This window comes from Cherax quadricarinatus, chromosome 13, assembly GCF_038502225.1.
Source record: "Cherax quadricarinatus isolate ZL_2023a chromosome 13, ASM3850222v1, whole genome shotgun sequence".
NCBI classification, from domain to species: domain Eukaryota; kingdom Metazoa; phylum Arthropoda; class Malacostraca; order Decapoda; family Parastacidae; genus Cherax; species Cherax quadricarinatus.
Genome location: NC_091304.1, coordinates 24,859,479 through 24,876,870, shown reverse-complemented (window position 1 = coordinate 24,876,870; position 17,392 = coordinate 24,859,479). Strand labels below are relative to the sequence as shown.

Here is a 17,392-nt window from a genome sequence, read left to right as displayed (position 1 = left end):
TGAGGTAGGAAACAGAACAGAAATGGAATTTAAAGTGCTCTCAATTTTTATATCTCTGTATAATCTTATTTCAAAAATTACAGCTTATAATTATTAGTATACAATATATAAAACATCCATGAAGCTCTAACAGAATGTTGGCATTAAATGGATTATTGTTCAAGACAATGTAAAACTGACCTCATATGCTGCTGACAAAACATTAAGTTGACCACGGTTTTCATCAGAAGGACTTTCTTGCTGATCCAGATAAAAAGTGCTATTTCTTGCAGTGCTATTTTCAATTTTTGGTTCATCTGTTAAAAAAAAATCTTTGAAAGTTATTAAAGAATATTGTTGTAAGAAGGTTAAATTATTCTGATACTGTAAAATGAACACTATCCCTAATCATATCTAACACTTCACAAACAAGCAGATATTTTACAACTTCAGGTTTAAGTCATACTGCAGAAGTGATGGAAAGTAGCACTCCTAGACAGAAACATGTAGAACAATCTTTCTGCTGAAAGGATGGTAAAAATAAAACTGTAAATACTACTAAGAGAGAGTGAGAACTTTTACAAATCTTAATCCTTTGACGGTTTCAGGCCCCTTTCTGAAACTGTCATTCTATGTCACTCAATTTTTGAAAAAAAACAAAATTATTTTTTCTTATGAAATGATAGAGAATCTTTTCCCGATGGTAATGACACCAAAAGTTCGAAATTTGGTCGAAAACTCATGGAATTATGCTCCCGTGAAGTTAGCGGTCTCGGGGACATATGCGTATCGGCGATTTCACCGACGTTGAGCCCTATTTTCAGCCAATTCCATTGTTCCAGTTGACCAAACTCATAGCTATTTCTTTAGAACTCCATTTTATCTATCAGCTGAGTACAAGAAACCTCCCATTTACTAATTTGGACTACCCAATATGGTGGTCAGAAATTGGCAATTTGGCCAATTTCACGCAAACTAAAAAAGATGCCAATTTCAAAATAGGGTCCAGAATAAACAAGGGAGACATTCGTGGCACTAAAATAACATATGCTCTGTTCATTAGTCACATCTCTAGGCCCCTCTTATATTATTATTGCTTTCTATTTTGATTTTTTATTCATACAAAAAAATACAAAATTTACTGTTATGCAGACTACTGCATTATTGTAAAAATGGTATAAATAATATCAGTACACTAGTGAAAGAATATTAGACTCCCCAGTTGACGTGTATTGGACGTGTGGTGTGATTTATTTACTCCTGAACATTGGTAAAAATCGAACATTTCCGCTACTTTGAGCTCAGTTTCAAGGTTGTTTTCATCGTCAAAGTAATGAAAATCATCTCTATTTCTGTAATAAGTTCTCCATTTTATCACCTAAGACCATGAAAACGCGAATAAAACGATAAATACTATACGAAAATACACCTCAAAGTCGGCGTTTTATTCCAAAAAAAACTATTAGAGTTTTTTTTTTTTCTCATTACGCAATGTGTGCTGCAGAATTTTTTTTATGTGGTGCACACTGGCCACACACACCCATTCTCTCACGTGTGGGCCTACCAGCTTTCTCCCGCTTGATTTGAAGCCGCTAGAATTATTGAGTATATATACGTCAGAAACATTGGCTCGTAAGACATATTTATACGTCGAAAACAGTCAAAGGGTTAAGGTCCTTTTTACAAGGCTGCTAGACATGGTAGTCATCATGAAATTTTTTTTAACACACCAGTCGTCTCCCATTGAGGCAGGGTGACCCAAAAAGAAAGAAAATCCCCAAAAAGAAAATACTTTCATCATTCAACACTTTCACCTCACTCATACATAATCACTGTCTTTCCAGAGGCGCTCAGATACGACGTTTCAGAAGTCCCTGCAAACTGCCAATATCCCAAACCCCTCCTTTAAAGTGCAGGCACTGTACATCCCATTTCCAGGACTCAAGTCCAGCTAACTGGTTTCCCTGAATCCCTTCACAAAATATTACCTGCTCACACTCCAACAGCTCATCAGGTCCCAAAAACCATTTGTCTCCATTCATACATGCTTGCTGGAAGTCCAAGCCCCTCGCCCACAAAACCACCTTTACCCTCTCCCTCCAACCTTTTTGAGGACGATCCCTACCCTGCCTTCCTCTCCCTACAGATTTATACCCTCTCCAAGTCATTCTACTTTGATCCATTCTCTCTAAATGACCAAGCCACCTCAACAACCCCTCTTCAGCCCTCTGACTAATACTTTTAGTAACTCTACACATCCTGCAAATTTCCACACTCCAAATTTTCTGCATAATATTTACACCATACACTGCCCTTAGACAGGATATCTCCACTGCCTCCAGCTGCCTCCTTGCTGCAGCATTTGCAACCCAAGCTTCACACCCATGCGAGTGTTGGTGCCACTATACTTTCATATATTCCCTTCTTTGCCTCCATTAATAATGTTTTTTTGTCTCCACAGATACCTCAATGCACCACTCACCTTTTTTCCCTCATCAATTCTATGGTTAACCTCATCCTTCATAAACACATCCGCTGAGAAGTCAACTCCGAAATATCTGAAAACCTTCACTTCTTCCATACTCCCACTCTCAAATGTGATATCCAATTTTTCTTTATCTAAATCATTTGATACCCTCATCACCTTATTCTTATCTACATTCACTTTCAACTTTCCATCTGTAAACACCCTCCCAAACTCATCCACTAACCTTTGCAACTTTTCTTTAGAATCTCCCACAAGCACAGTATCATCAGCAAAAAGTAACTGTCAACTCCCATTTTTTATTTGATTCCCCAGAATTTAATCTCACCCCTCTCCCCAACACCCTAGCATTTACTTCTTTTACATCCCCATCTATAAAAATATTAAACAACCAAGGTGACATTACACATTCCTGTCTAAGGCCTACTTTTACCAGGAAGTAGTCTCCCTCTCTCTTACACACCCTAACCTGAGCCTCACTATCCTCATAAAAAAAACTTTACAGCATTTAGTAAGTTACTACTTATTCCATATACTTGCAACATCTGCCACACTGCTCCCCTATCCACTCTATCATATGCCTTTTCTAAATACGTAAATGCAATAAAAATTTCCCTACCATTATCTAAGTACTGTTCACATGTGTGTTTCAATGTAAACACTTGATCTACACATCCCCTACCCACTCTAAAACCTCCTTGCTCATCTGCAATCCTACTCTCTGTCTTACCTCTAATTCTTTCAATAATAACCCTACAAAACTTATTCTCCTATTATTTTTACAATCTCTTTTGTCCCCCTTCCCTTTATATAAAGGAACTATACATTTCTCTGCCAATCCCTAGGTACCTTCCCCTCTTCCATACATTTATTAAACAAAAATATCAACCACTTCAACAATAGATTCCCCCCCTGATTTTAACATTTCTGTCATGATCCCATCAATTCCAGCTGCTTTACCCACTTTCATTCTACATAATGCCTCACGCACCTTCCCCACACTCACATCCTGCTCTTCTTCACTCCTAAAAGATGTTATACAGGTCCGCCATCACAAATCCGCCAATCAGTTATTCGGTTCCTTCAGTTATTCGGCACTAATTTTGGTTAGCATAATTTCAAATTTCTAGGGTCGCCACACCAACATGCTGGTACTGTTTGGTGGCGCTACTTGCTGCATAAGTCATTCTAATTTCTTTTTCTCCATTTATTGTTTTAACCTGCTTACTTTTAGCCCTAGCCATGGTTCCAATGAATAAAAGAAATGCTTCTCATTATGTAAAGCACCTACACAGTATATAATCCATTAAAGATAAGGTGGCTTTGAAGCCACTGTCGGTTGCCATGAGCTCAGTCTCATGAAGCAGGAGAACATGCTTTATTATTACACTAATATCAACACTACAGCTTATTTGCCTATCACAGCTGATCTAATATGACATAAGAAACAATATAAATAACATAAAACATGTTAAATTCTCCAGAATGAGTAATATTTGGCATAACACCGAGTAGTTCGACGGAGGTATGAAGAGGATATGGTATACAAATACCATTCTCCTATCCTTATATTAGAGAAAACCGAGTATAGCACAGGGCTAACTGTGATATACACTCGTACTCCACCATAAACATGAAACAAAAGAGTTATTTTCTCTCTATAGATTATCACACATAGCAGCATATGTGTAGAGAACCTAGGATAACCCCAAAAAACTCAACGTGGCTTATTTTTAGTATCTGGCTTGGGTTAGCCATATATGATTTTTGGTAAATATTCGATTCCCAGCCAGGGTAGAAACATTAGGCGTGTTTCTTTACACCTGTTGTTTATGTTTACCCATCAGTAAATGGGTACCTGGGTGTTAGTCGACTAGTGTGGGTGTTATCCTGGGACACTGACCTAATTTTCTTGAAATACTCAGCATAACAAGAGTCTTTCTATACAGTAGTATGTCACTGATGTCAGCTAGGCCTGTATACCTCGTACATGTACGTGTAGTAAATAAAGATATTATTATTATTATTATTATTATACGTATTATTATTATTATTTTCTCAGTTGTTTGTTGGGTTATCTTATTCAAACTTGGGCAATGTATGATGGAAAGATACTTCTTCATGTACACCAAAAATGAAAGAAATCAGACCATAAATAGCGGAGTTCACTTCTCAGTCATTAGCGGCCGCTTAGCGGTATATTTTTGTACGGTTGTTATGGTTATATTCTCATTTTTTCGGTCTCATTTGATAGAATGAAAGATATATTACAGAAATAGATATGATTTTGATTGCTTTCATGATGAAAAGTACCTTGAAATTGCACTCACAGTAGCGAAAATGTTCTATTCTTTAGCGAAGCTCAAGAGTAAACAAATGACGTCACCGTCCAATACCTGTACGCCTGCCAGTCCAAATTCCAGTACGGAGTCAAGAATGGATTGACATTATTTATACAATTATTAAAATAATGCAGTAGTCTGCATAACAGTAAATCTTCTATTTTTTTTTGAATAAAAATTCCAAATGGTAAGCAAGAGTAATATAAGAGGGGCCTGTAGCTGTGACTAATGAACAGAGAAAATGTTATTTTAGTGACAGGAATGTCTGCATTGTTTATTCTGGTCCCTATTTTGAAATTGGCATCTGTTGAAATTTGTGTGAAATCGGCCAAATTGCCAATTTCTGACCACTTTATAGGGTAGTTGAAATAAGTGAATGAGCGGTTTCTTGTACTCAGTTGACAGACTAGAAGTAAACAAGTTTATTCAGGTATACACAAATACAGTTACATAGATTATCATACATAGCAGTGTATGTATAGAGAACCTAGGATAACCCAGGAAAGTCAAAGTGACTTATTTCCAGTACCTGAGTTGGGCTTGCCATATATGATTTTTGGAAAATATTTTTTTTTCTTGGTTGTTTGTTGGGCTATCTCATTGAAACTTGGTCAATGTATGATGGAAAGATGCTTCTTAACGTACGACAAAAATAAAAAAGACGGACGATAAATAAGGGAGTTCACTTCTCAGCTATTAGCCGCCTCTTTGCAGTATATTTTCGTATGGTTTTTATGGTTGTATTCTCATTTTTTTGGACTCATTTGATAGAATGGAAGATATATTACAGAAATAGACATGATTTTGATTGCTTTCATAACGAAAAGTACCTTGAAATTGAGCTCAAAGTAGCGGAAATGTTTGATTTTTGCCGATGTTTAATGAACTATGTAAGTCAAGTTGGTTAATTTTATTAAGTGTATCCTAACCTAGAAGACAAAAAGAATGCAGATGTAATATATACAGACTTTGCAAAAGCCTTCGACAAGTGTGACCATGGTGTAATAGCGCACAAAATGCGTGCTAAAGGAATAACAGGAAAAGTCGGTCGATGGATCTATAATTTCCTCACTAACAGAACACAGAGAGTAGTAGTCAACAGAGTAAAGTCCCAGGCAGGCACGGTGAAAAGCTCTGTTCCACAAGGCACAGTACTCGCTCCCATCTTGTTCCTCATCCTCATATCTGACATAGACAAGGATGTCAGCCACAGCACCGTGTCTTCCTTTACAGATGACACCCGAATCTGCATGACAGTGTCTTCCATTGCAGACACTGAAAGGCTCCAGGCGGACATGAACCAAATCTTTCAGTGGGCTGCAGAAAACAACATGAAGTTCAACGATGAGAAATTTCAATTACTCAGATATGGTAAACACGAGGAAATTAAATCTTCATCAGAGTACAAAACAAATTCTGGCCACAAAATAGAGCGAAACACCAACGTCAAAGACCTGGGAGTGATCATGTCGGAGGATCTCACCTTCAAGGACCATAACATTGTATCGATCGCATCTGCTAGAAAAATGACAGGATGGATTCAATTCAATTCAATTCAAACTTTATTCTCTATAAGTATTACAATGCTGAGTTTACAGAATTTGGTTATTGTGTGGTTTACATGTAGTAAAATAATAATTACAGAGTGTACCACTAGAACGCCTAGCATGGCTAGGCATTTCGGGCAGACTTATATTAAATCTTAGGTTTAAAATGTTACAAAATTATGAGATAAGTTGGTATTATGGCTAAGTGACTAAATATTAGTTGTGAGTTTAGCAATGTGAATGCTTTTGTTTTGGCACTATACATAGTTTCAGTATTGGAGTATCACAGGCCAACTTTTGACTAGTTAAGATTCATTATTTTGAGATTGAGATTGATATTTCTGTTTATGGTCAAATGGGTGAATGAGTGTAAGTGTGAACCACCAGGTGGTATTCGTATTATTAGTTGACAGGGTGTATCAGGGAGATAAGATGTTTTCTGATGGTAGTTTTGAAGGTGATGAATGTGTCTGCAGTTTTGGAATTTTCAGGTAGGGTGTTCCAGATTTTAGGGCCTTTGACATACATTGAATTTTTGTAAAGGTTTAGTCGGACACGGGGAATGTCATAGAGATGTTTGTGTCTGGTGTTGTGCCTGTGGGTTCTGTCACAACTATCAAGAAAGCGTTTTAGGTCAAGGTTAATATTGGAATTTAAGGTCCTGTAGATGTAGATTGCACAGTAGTAAGTGTGGATGTACTGAACAGGGAGTAAGTTTAGATCTATGAAGAGTGGGGGGTGTGTTGCCAGGGATGGGATTTAGTGATTATTCTTACTGCGGCTTTTTGTTGGGTTATTATTGGCTTTAGGTGTGTTGCTGCAGTTGAACCCCAAGCACAGATAGCATAGGTGAGGTATGGATATATAAGTGAATGGTATAGTGTGAGAAGGGCAGTTTGCGGCACGTAGTATCGTATCTTAGAGAGGATCCCAACCGTTTTGGATACTTTTTTGGTTATGTGTTGGATATGGCTGCTGAAGTTCAGGTTGTTGTCGAGGTATAGGCCTAGGAATTTGCCCTCATTATGCCTGGTAATTAGAGTGTTGTCGATCTTTATGTTAATTTGCGCATCTCCTGCTCTGCTACCAAACATAATGTAGTAGGTTTTGTCAACGTTAAGCGTAAGTTTATTGGCTGTCATCCAAGTCGATATTTTGATCAGCTCCTCATTAACAATGGTGTTGAGGGTTGCAAGATTAGGGTGAGAGATGACATAAGTCGTGTTGTCAGCAAAGAGAATGGGGTTCAGGTGTCGAGATACGTTTGGAAGATCATTGATGTATATGAGGAAGAGCAGGGGACCAAGGACACTTCCCTGCGGAACTCCAGTATCAAGTGGCTGTGTTGTTGATGCTGTGTCTTTAATGGTGACATACTGATACCTATTAGTAAGGTAAGATTTGAAATATGCAAGCGCATGGCCTCTTATACCATAATGGTCAAGTTTGTGGAGTAGGATGCCGTGGTCTACTGTGTCAAAAGCTTTTCTTAGGTCAATAAAAATTCCTAGTGGATATTCCTTATTTTCCAATGCTGTGTAAAGCAGATCTAGCATTTTTATAATTGCATCGTTAGTGCTTTTATTTTTCCTGAATCCAAATTGGCAGGGGTTGAGTATGTTTTGTGACGTTATAAATGAATATAGTCTCCTGTGCACGAGTTTCTCAAAGATTTTGGATAGCAATGGTAAGTTTGATATTGGCCTATAGTTGTTTAAATCTGTAGGGTCACCACCTTTATGTATTGGTGTAACCCTTGCCGTCTTGAGTAGTTTCGGGAAGGTGCTAGCTTCTAGTGACCTGTTAAAAAGCAATGAGATAGTATGCGAGAGGACATGGGCCACTCTCTTGTACAATAATGGTGGGACATGAGACAGATTCCCCGAGTTATTTTTAAGTGACTTTATAATCTCGGTGACTTCCGTGGGCTCAGTTAGAGCAAGATAGAAGGAATTTAGGAAATTCCCATCTAGGTAGTCCCCGGCATGGGCATTGGTACATGGGATTTTATTGGCGAGATTAGAACCTATGGTTGAGAAGAAGTCGTTTATCTTGTTAGCTGTGTCGGTGGGTTGCAGAGGTGTTTCATTAGGTTTAGTTAGGACAATATTCTTGTTTTTTTCAGTTTGTGGGCCCCTAGAATCTGAGAGAGTGTTTTCCAGGTCTTTTTTATATCTCCTCTTGTGTCAGTGAATCTACTGGAGTAGTATAGTTGTTTGGCTTTCTTTATTACTTTGGTGAGGACTGATGAATAGTGTTTAAGAATATCTTTGTGTATTAAGCCCTGTCTATATTGCTTTTCATATTGGTGTTTCTTATCAATGGATTTCAGAATGGTGCTGGTTAGCCATGGGCAACCAAGCCGTTTGTTTGTGATCTGTTTTGTTTTTATAGGACAATGTTTGTTGTATAGTCTAAGTAGTTTGTTAAGAAAAATGTCTGTCCAGTCGTCAATACCATTGGCCTTGGAGAATTCTGTAGGCCAGTCAAAAGTCTCTAGGTCAGCTGTGAACTTCCTTATTGAGGCCTCATCATGGAGTCTAAATGAGGGATGCCAAGCCCATGATGACACTCTTCAGGTCACTTCTTCTATCTAGGCTGGAATATTGCTGCACACTAACAGCACCTTTCAAAGCAGGTGAAATTGCTGACCTAGAAAATGTACAGAGAACCTTCACGGCGCGCATAACGGAGATAAAACACCTCAATTACTGGGAGCGCTTGAGGTTCCTAAAACTGTTTTCCCTGGAACGCAGGTGGGAGGGAGACACGATTATATACACCTGGAAAATCCTAGAGGGACTAGTACCGAACTTGCACACAAAAATCACTCACTACGAAAGCAAAAGACTTGGCAGACGATGCAACATCCCCCCAATGAAAAGCAGGGGTGTCACTAGCACGTTAAGAGACCATACAATAAGTGTCAGGGGCCCGAGACTGTTCAACTGCCTCCCAGCATACATAAGGGGGATTACCAACAGACCCCTGGCAGCCTTCAAGCTGGCACTGGACAAGCCCCTAAAGTCGGTTCCTGATCAGCCGGGCTGTGGCTCGTACGTTGGTTTGCGTGCAGCCAGCAGTAACAGCCTGGTTGATCAGGCTCTGATCCACCAGGAGGCCTGGTCACAGACCGGGCCGCTGGGGCGTTGACCCCCGGAACTCTCTCCAGGTAAACTCCAGGTAACCTAACCACTCTGTAATTTGGCAAACTCAGTAATCCGGCACACTACAGGTCCCAATGATGCCAGATTTGTGATGGAGGACCTGTACCTCCCTGACCAGTGCATGAAATTACCGCCTCCCTTTCTTCATCGACATTTAGGAGTTCCTCAAAATATTCCCTCCATCTACCCAATACCTCCAGCTCCCCATCTACTAACTCCCCTACTCTGTTTTTAACTGGCAAATCCAGTTGTTCCCAAGGCTTTCTTTACTTGTTTATCTAAGTCCAAAATTTTTTCTTATTTTCATCAAAATTTCTTGACAGTGCCTCTCCCACTCTATCATTTGCTCTCTTGCACTCTCTCACCACTCTCTTCATCTTCCATTTACTCTCCATATACTATGCTCTTCTCATAACACTTCTGCTTTGTAAAAACCTCTCATAAGCTACCTTTTTCTCTTTTATCACACCCTTTACTTCATCATTCCACCAATCACTCCTCTTTCCTCCTGCACCCACCCTCCTATAGCCATAAACATCTGCCCCACATTCTAATACTGCATTTTTAAAACTATTCCAACCCTCTTCAACCCCCCCCCACCCCCAGCCACTACTCATATTTGCACTAGCCCACCTTTCTACCAATAGTTGTTTATATCTCACCATAACTTCCTCGTCCCTAAGTTTATACACTTTCACCTCTCTCTTACTTGCTGTTGTCATTTTTCTTTTGTCCCATCTACCTCTTGTTCTAACTGTAGCTAAAACTAAATAATGATCCGATATATCAGTTGCCCCTCTATAAACATGTACATCCTGAAGCCTGCCCATCAACCTTTTATCCACCAATACATAATCTAACAAACTACTTTCATTTAGTGCTATATCATATCTTGCATATTTATTTATCCTCTTTTTCATAAAATATGTATTACTTATTACCAAACCTCTTTCTACACATAGTTCAATTAAAGGCTCCCCAATTTACATTTACCTCTGGGACCCCAAATTTACCTACTACTCCCTCCACAACATTTTTACCCACTTCAGCATTGAGATCCCCAACCACAAGTACTCTCTTACTTGGTTCAAAACTCCCCATTAAGGCCACAGGCTATTTCTTATCTAATACATATTTCTATTTTCTTCATTAACTCTAAGACTTATATGCTTATACCTTTTCTTGCCACTTTCATCAGGACTCGTATGCCTACTGGGTGCTATGATTACTTGGCAGATACAAGATATGGCAATTAAAAGATCAAAACACGTTCACAAACACAGCTAGCTCCAAGGAGGCAATCATACTGGGCATGTATGGGCGAAGGCTGGAATGGGGGGTGGTGGGATTGTCGGGGATGGCTGTAGTTCTCCCCCTGCTGACACAATGGTCTGACCCACAAGGTGGCAGCTTGAGCTGGGGAAATTTTTTCCACCCCCACTAATGGAACTGTGTTAAGTTAATTTTTGCAAAGTGTTGTATAAAATTGTGCCGCAATTTTTCAAAAATGCAATAACCGAAATATTGCAAATAAATCCGTGTAATATAACATTCTACTGTATATGTTTACAAATACATTAACCCTTTGACTGTTTCGGCCATATATATACGTCTTACAAGCCAGTTTTCGACGTATTAATACGCCAAAATTCTAGCAGCTTCAAATCAAGTGGAAGAAAGCTGGTAGGTCCACATGCGAGAGAATGGGTCTCCATGGTCAGTGTGCATGGTATAGAAAAAACTCGGGAAGCCAGTGGTGCATTGTGGGAATGCCATTTCAGTAGTCCTTGTTCAGCATGCCTAGCAATAAGAAATATCTGACTTCCCAGTGAATCTGGGACTCTTCTCTTCCCAAGTGATAGCTCTAACACAGATGGAAGCATCACTGAAGATGAATTTCATGGTTTTGAGGAGTTTGTGACTGAAAGCAATGCACACGATACCAGAAGGAAGGAAGGCAGGAAGAAAGAAAATAAGGAAGGAAGGAAAAGATGAGAGGAAGGAAGGAATGAATGAATGAATTAAGAAAGGAAGGAAGGAAGGAAGGAAGGAAGAAAGAAAGAAAGGAAGGAAGGAAGAGATGAGAGGAAGGAAGGAAAGAAAGAAGGAAGGAAGGCAGGAATGAAGCATCAACCTAGGATAACCCAAAAAAATCAAACAAAGTGACTTATTTCCATGTGGGTTGGTGGGGAAGATAGTAGCAGGTGGTGGTGTAATGCTGGGTCATGTATGCAAGCTGGTAGCCTGGGTACATGACTCAGCACATCCACAAGAAAGGCCAGCTTCAACCACCCAGACACCACAATAACCTCCACAACCACAACAACCTGCACAGCCACAACCATCTGCACAACAACAACAACTTGCACAACCCCAACACATGCACAACCTGCACAACCACAACAACCTGCACAACCACAACAGCCTGCACAACCACAACAACCTGCACAACCACAACCATCTGCACAACAACAACAACTTGCACAACCACAACACATGCATAACAACAACCTGCACAACAACAACCTGCACAACCACAACAACCTGCACAACCACAACAACCTACACAACCACAACAACCTACACAACCACAACAACCTACACAACCACAACAACCTGCACAACCACAACAACCTGCACAACCACAACAACCTGCACAACCACAACAACCTGCCAACAAAAATGCAGACACACTTGTTTTATGTATAACATCATGTTCAATAAGTTCCACAAGCTGCAGCACTTCTAGGAAAGTGTCCAGTGACTGTACATTTGTATATACATTATAGAACAATAGTAATAAAAAATTTGTTTGTATTGTTGGTTTGTGTAAACAAGTTTTGTAAACAATATAATGATAATAATGTGCAGTTATTGTGTTGCACAGAACGAGTGTATATATATACACTGCACCTAACTTTGGTCTCACAGGCCATATAAGTTACTTGGAAACAAATTGGAAAATACAAGAAACCATCGAATGGGAGTAAATATAAGTGTACTGGGTGAATGGCATTCGCTGCTGTTGCCATACATGGCTCATTTTCTGCCAACTTTATGCCTCTATATCTTGGAAAATACTGATTGCAAAAAAATTTTTCAGGCTTAAAACACAGCAAGTTAATCTTAACATTGTGGTAAGCAAAAATAATTTTTTTTTTTTTTAATATATTGCAACACAGGGAGACAGTTTCAGAATTAGGGTTGAGACAGTCACAGGATTAAGGAGACATAAAGGTAACTAATTAATACAGACCTGGCTTGATCTCATCTTGAGTAGTGGTGCAGCTGTCAACTTCATCCTCACAGTTTTCTTCAGGTATATTTAACCCACTGGTGTAGTGCTGAGCCTAGAAAACAACAAAAAATTATTATCTTACATTTAAAACCAAGGGTAAAAGCAGTGTAATAAATGTTCACTGAAACACAAATGACTCCCCATAATGCACAAACAAGAAAAAATATAGGGAATATGAGCATTATGAAATAATACTGTACATTGCATATCTCTATTCTTTATGTCTATACAGCCTCTCCTCACTTAGCGACATACTCATTTACCAACGACTTGGACTTACGATGGGCTCTCTGACCAGTATGCATACCTATGTATATTAGAGGTGATTTCCTCTATTCTGTTTATTACAATATACAGTACAATACTGTATAAACATTTAAAGATATACCAGAAATGTTATATATGGTGCAAAGGTGACATTAAAACAATATCAAAAATGGCTACCATTATAGTATGCTCCTCACTTAGCAACGAATTCATTTACCGACGTGGTGGTAGGAACAGAACTGTAATTAATTTTTGAAAATATATATAGATTAATTTTAATTCTGAAAAATTAGGGAGAAAAAGGAGAGTTTAATTAATCTTAAAAAGAGTGATCAACATGACAAGCACAAGAAATAACAGCACTTAGATGCAGTGGATAACTTTGTTAACAACAATGGTTTTGCCCTCACAGTGGTTTCATCAAATCAAAAACCTTCTATCAAGTTAGAGGAACTAAGAGTGACACTCAAGATTATTATTATAATCAAAACAAAACACTAAACCTTGACACTAAAGGTAAAATTCAGTCAACATTTGGACTATTTTGCAGGGTTTCTGCCAATAATCAACAAATGGGGATATTCCCCAAAAACAAAAACACTGCCCCAAAAATTTTTAAAAAACCCCGGGGGAATATAATCCAGAATCGGGTGTTTAAAGAAACCTATCTTCATTTTAAAAGTCAGTGGTTTCCCAAACCCAATCGGGAAAAACCCCAATCACAACAACTCTGTAGTCCCAGCCCAGACTCCCAGGAATTTTACATACAAGTTTTTTTGTAAGGGTTTTGACTAAATAGGGGGAACAATTTTATATCAATTTTTCCCAAAAAATATAAGAAAATAAACAGAGTTTTATCTTTTTTAAACAAATTTTAAAATGGAAGTTTTTTAGCTTTTTTTAACCCCCCGGGATTCCGCCCCGTAGACCCGGGCTTCATGTTGGTGTAAAAGCCGTAAACCCTTTAATAGGTGGTTTGGGGGCCTCATGGCCTACATGTGAAAAAGGCCCCGTGTGGTGGATATGCCATAAAAAAAAAAACCCGGGCCCCCTTATAGCTTGGGGAAACCCCGGCTCAGTTCCCTTTTTCCCCCTTTTTAGGCAGCTCTCACCCCCAGGGAAAAATTGGACTCTCCTCTTCCTATAAAAATAGTTCTGAACTGGGGGAAGGGAAATGAAAATTTTTTGGCTTTGCCCAAAAAGAAATGCCCAAAGGATATCAATAATGTGAAAAAACCCGGGCGATCCTGAACCTTCTACCTCTGGTGTTGGCACTAAAGTCACGGTCAGTTGTACCTCCCAAAAAAACGCTATTTTTCCGGGGCCCAGGCCTCTGATTTAAAAATGTAAATGAAAAAAACGGGTTTGGATTTTTTTGCCCGGCGATCTTAATTGGTGATAGTGAGAATCCTTTCCCAGGGGGCGTCGTTTTTAAAACCCACAGCTTTTGGGTGGTGACCTTTACTGTCCCGGGGGCCCGGGTTAACCCCGGGTCCCCTTTTTCACCAGGTACATGTAAGGTAGTGATGAGGGCAAACCCCCGGGTGGATAGACCACGAGCCCAAGTGGGGTGGGGGTATGGTGATGGTATTTGGCCCCCCCATCGTGCCCCTCCCCACCCAGGCGGGGAAACCCGCTGCTGACTCCTCAGTTCGGGGAAAAAGGGGGTCGGCCCCCCACCCCACCAAAACCCAAACCACCCGTTTTCCAGCCTTGATGCCCAGTATCCCCACCCAAACCGTATCGGGGGTTTGGGAGCAAAACCCCAATTTTTTTCCCCAAGCCCCACCATGATGACTCTAAAAGGGGAATTCTGCCTTTTGCCCCCTTGGGAAAACCAGGGCCCCAATGAAAAAATTTTTTAATTATTTTTTGGCCAGCCACGGGGGAAACTATTTGGGGAAAAAGTAAAAATTTTTGAGTACACCATTGGCAAATCGACCCCCTTACCCCAAATAAAGGGATTTTACCCCGGGGGAAAGAGACGACTGTTGCAGAAATGTTTTGCTTTTGCAACAATAATGCCTTTTTTCATGTCTATAAATAATATAAAAACATGCTGGTTCCAAAATCGGCTAATTTCTCCCAAATTCCCCGTGAAATCATCCCCCTGAAAGGTTTATCTTCTCCATAATTTTCATTCTTTTTAAAAAACCAACCTGAAAATGACAGGGTTTTACAAGATTAAAAAATGTTTTTTTGTTTTCTCAAACCAAAAATTCAGCATATACTTTTTTCCATTCAAAAATCTTGTAATTGGAGTCTTTGATTTTTTTTCAACGGTGGCGTCTTCAAGCAGTATATACCCGGAAAAAAAAAGGAAAACGGAAGTATAAAACTTTTTTATCCCCCTCTGTGACTGGCCTTTGGTATTGGGAAATTTTTTGTATAAAAGGGGAAATAAAAAATTTAAAGTCCCAAAATTTTTTGGTTTTCTCCGGGGGACATAGGGAAGCATGATGGCACCTTATCTTGTAAAGGGATCATTTTAAAAGTCTGGTAAAAAGCCCCTTCTCCCGTGATTTCTTGGTGAAAAGACAGATTTTGTGGGAAATGTTTTGGGAAACCAAAGCCCCCGGCTCCGCGCGGGGGCCGTGGGGATGATGTGCGGTGTTTCTGCCAATGACATCATGGCATTCAGGGGGCAGCCAAACGGGATTCTTTGACAACCATTCACCGTAATGAAATGCCAAAACCGTGGGGAAAGTTGGGGCAGTGACTAATGAGCTATTTAAAGCCAGTGACGGTGATTATACACCCAGCCGGGTTTTAAAATTTAATGACCTTGCTTTTTTTTGTGGTTCACTTTTCTACAGAAGAATAGGAGAGGGAGTTGAATTTCTTATGCTTTTGAAGTTTGGTGAACTATGTATGTCACATATTAACAGTAAAAGTATAGCTGAAACAGCTGAGCATAAAGTAACACACAAGAACGATTAGATCAACAAATTGTTCAGTGGTACTTAAAATGAAAATTCACGGTTATCTGACATTGTTTAACCCTTCGACTGTTTGGTCATATATACGTCTTACGAGCCAATGTGTTTGACGTATATACAGTGGACCCCCGCCTTACGAACGCATCGCGTTACGTTAAATCTGCCATACGAAGCATTTGAATGCAAAAATTTTGCCTCGCACCACAATAAAAAACTCACCTTACGTGATTCGTCCGGGACGCGTCCCACATGTAGCCTCAGCTCCCACGTGGGTGCCACTGTTTACAAGCCAGCCAGTGCGGTCACATCTAAGCATACATTCGGTACATTTCATATTATCACAGTGTTTTTAGCACTTGTAATTGCAAAATAAGTCACCATGGGCCCCAAGAAAGCTTCTAGTGCCAACCCTGTGGTAAAAAGAGTGAAAATTACTAAGGAAATGAAGAAAGAGATAATGGCTAAGTACGAAAGTGGAGTGCGTGTCTCGGAGCTGGCCAGGTTGTATACCAAACCCCAATCAACCATCGCTACTATCTTGGCCAACAAAACGGCAATCAAGGAAGCTGTTCTTGCAAAATGTGCAAGTTTGTTTTCGAAACAGAGATCGCAAGTGATAGAAAATGTTGAGAGACTGTTATTGGTGTGGAAAAATGAAAAACAGATAGCAGGAGATAGCATCTCTCAAGCGATCATATGTGATAAGGCAAGGAAGTTGCATGACAATTTAATTAGAAAAATGCCTGCAACTAGTGGTGATGTGAGCGAATTTAAGGCCAGCAAAGGTTGGTTTGAGAGATTTAAGAATCGTAGTGGCATACATAGTGTGATAAGGCATGGTGAGGCTGCCAGTTCGGACCAAAAAGCGGCTGAAAAATATGTGAAGGAATTCAAGGAGCACATAGACAATGAAGAATTGAAACCTGAACAAGTGTTTAATTGCAACGAAACATGCCTGTTTTGGAAGAAAATGCCAAGCAGGACCTACATTACTCAGGAGGAAAAGGCACTCCCAGGGCATAAGCCTATGAAAGACAGGCTTACTCTTTTGATGTGTGCTAATGCTAGTGGTGATTGCAAAGTGAAGCCTTTATTGGTGTATCACTCTAAAACTCCCAGAGCATTCAGGTAAAACAATGTCCTCAAGGCTAATTTGTGTGTGCTATGGAGGGCAAACATTAAGGCATGGGGAAGTGGGGACTTTTTCTATGACTGGTTACACTATGCATTTGCCCCCACTGTGAAAAATTACCTAATGGAAAAGAAATTGGACCTTAAGTGCCTTCTGGTATTAGACAATGCTTCTGGTCATCCTTCAGACTTGGCAGAGCGACTTTCTGCGGACATAAGCTTCATTAAGATCAAGTT

At 39.6% G+C, this 17,392-nt stretch overlaps 1 protein-coding gene across 1 annotated transcript in view; it reads right to left on the bottom strand.

Moving 5' to 3' along the window:
• The window catches only part of LOC128688713 (H(+)/Cl(-) exchange transporter 7), a 147,234-nt gene that overhangs the window by 111,801 nt on the left and 18,041 nt on the right, over positions 1-17,392 (bottom strand). Inside the window, exons 2-3 of the mRNA XM_070084596.1 lie at positions 12,777-12,870; positions 181-296 (exon numbers count right to left, since the gene is read on the bottom strand). Of these exons, the coding sequence (XP_069940697.1) occupies positions 181-296; positions 12,777-12,870 (210 nt within the window). The remainder of the gene's footprint in view (positions 1-180; positions 297-12,776; positions 12,871-17,392) is intronic.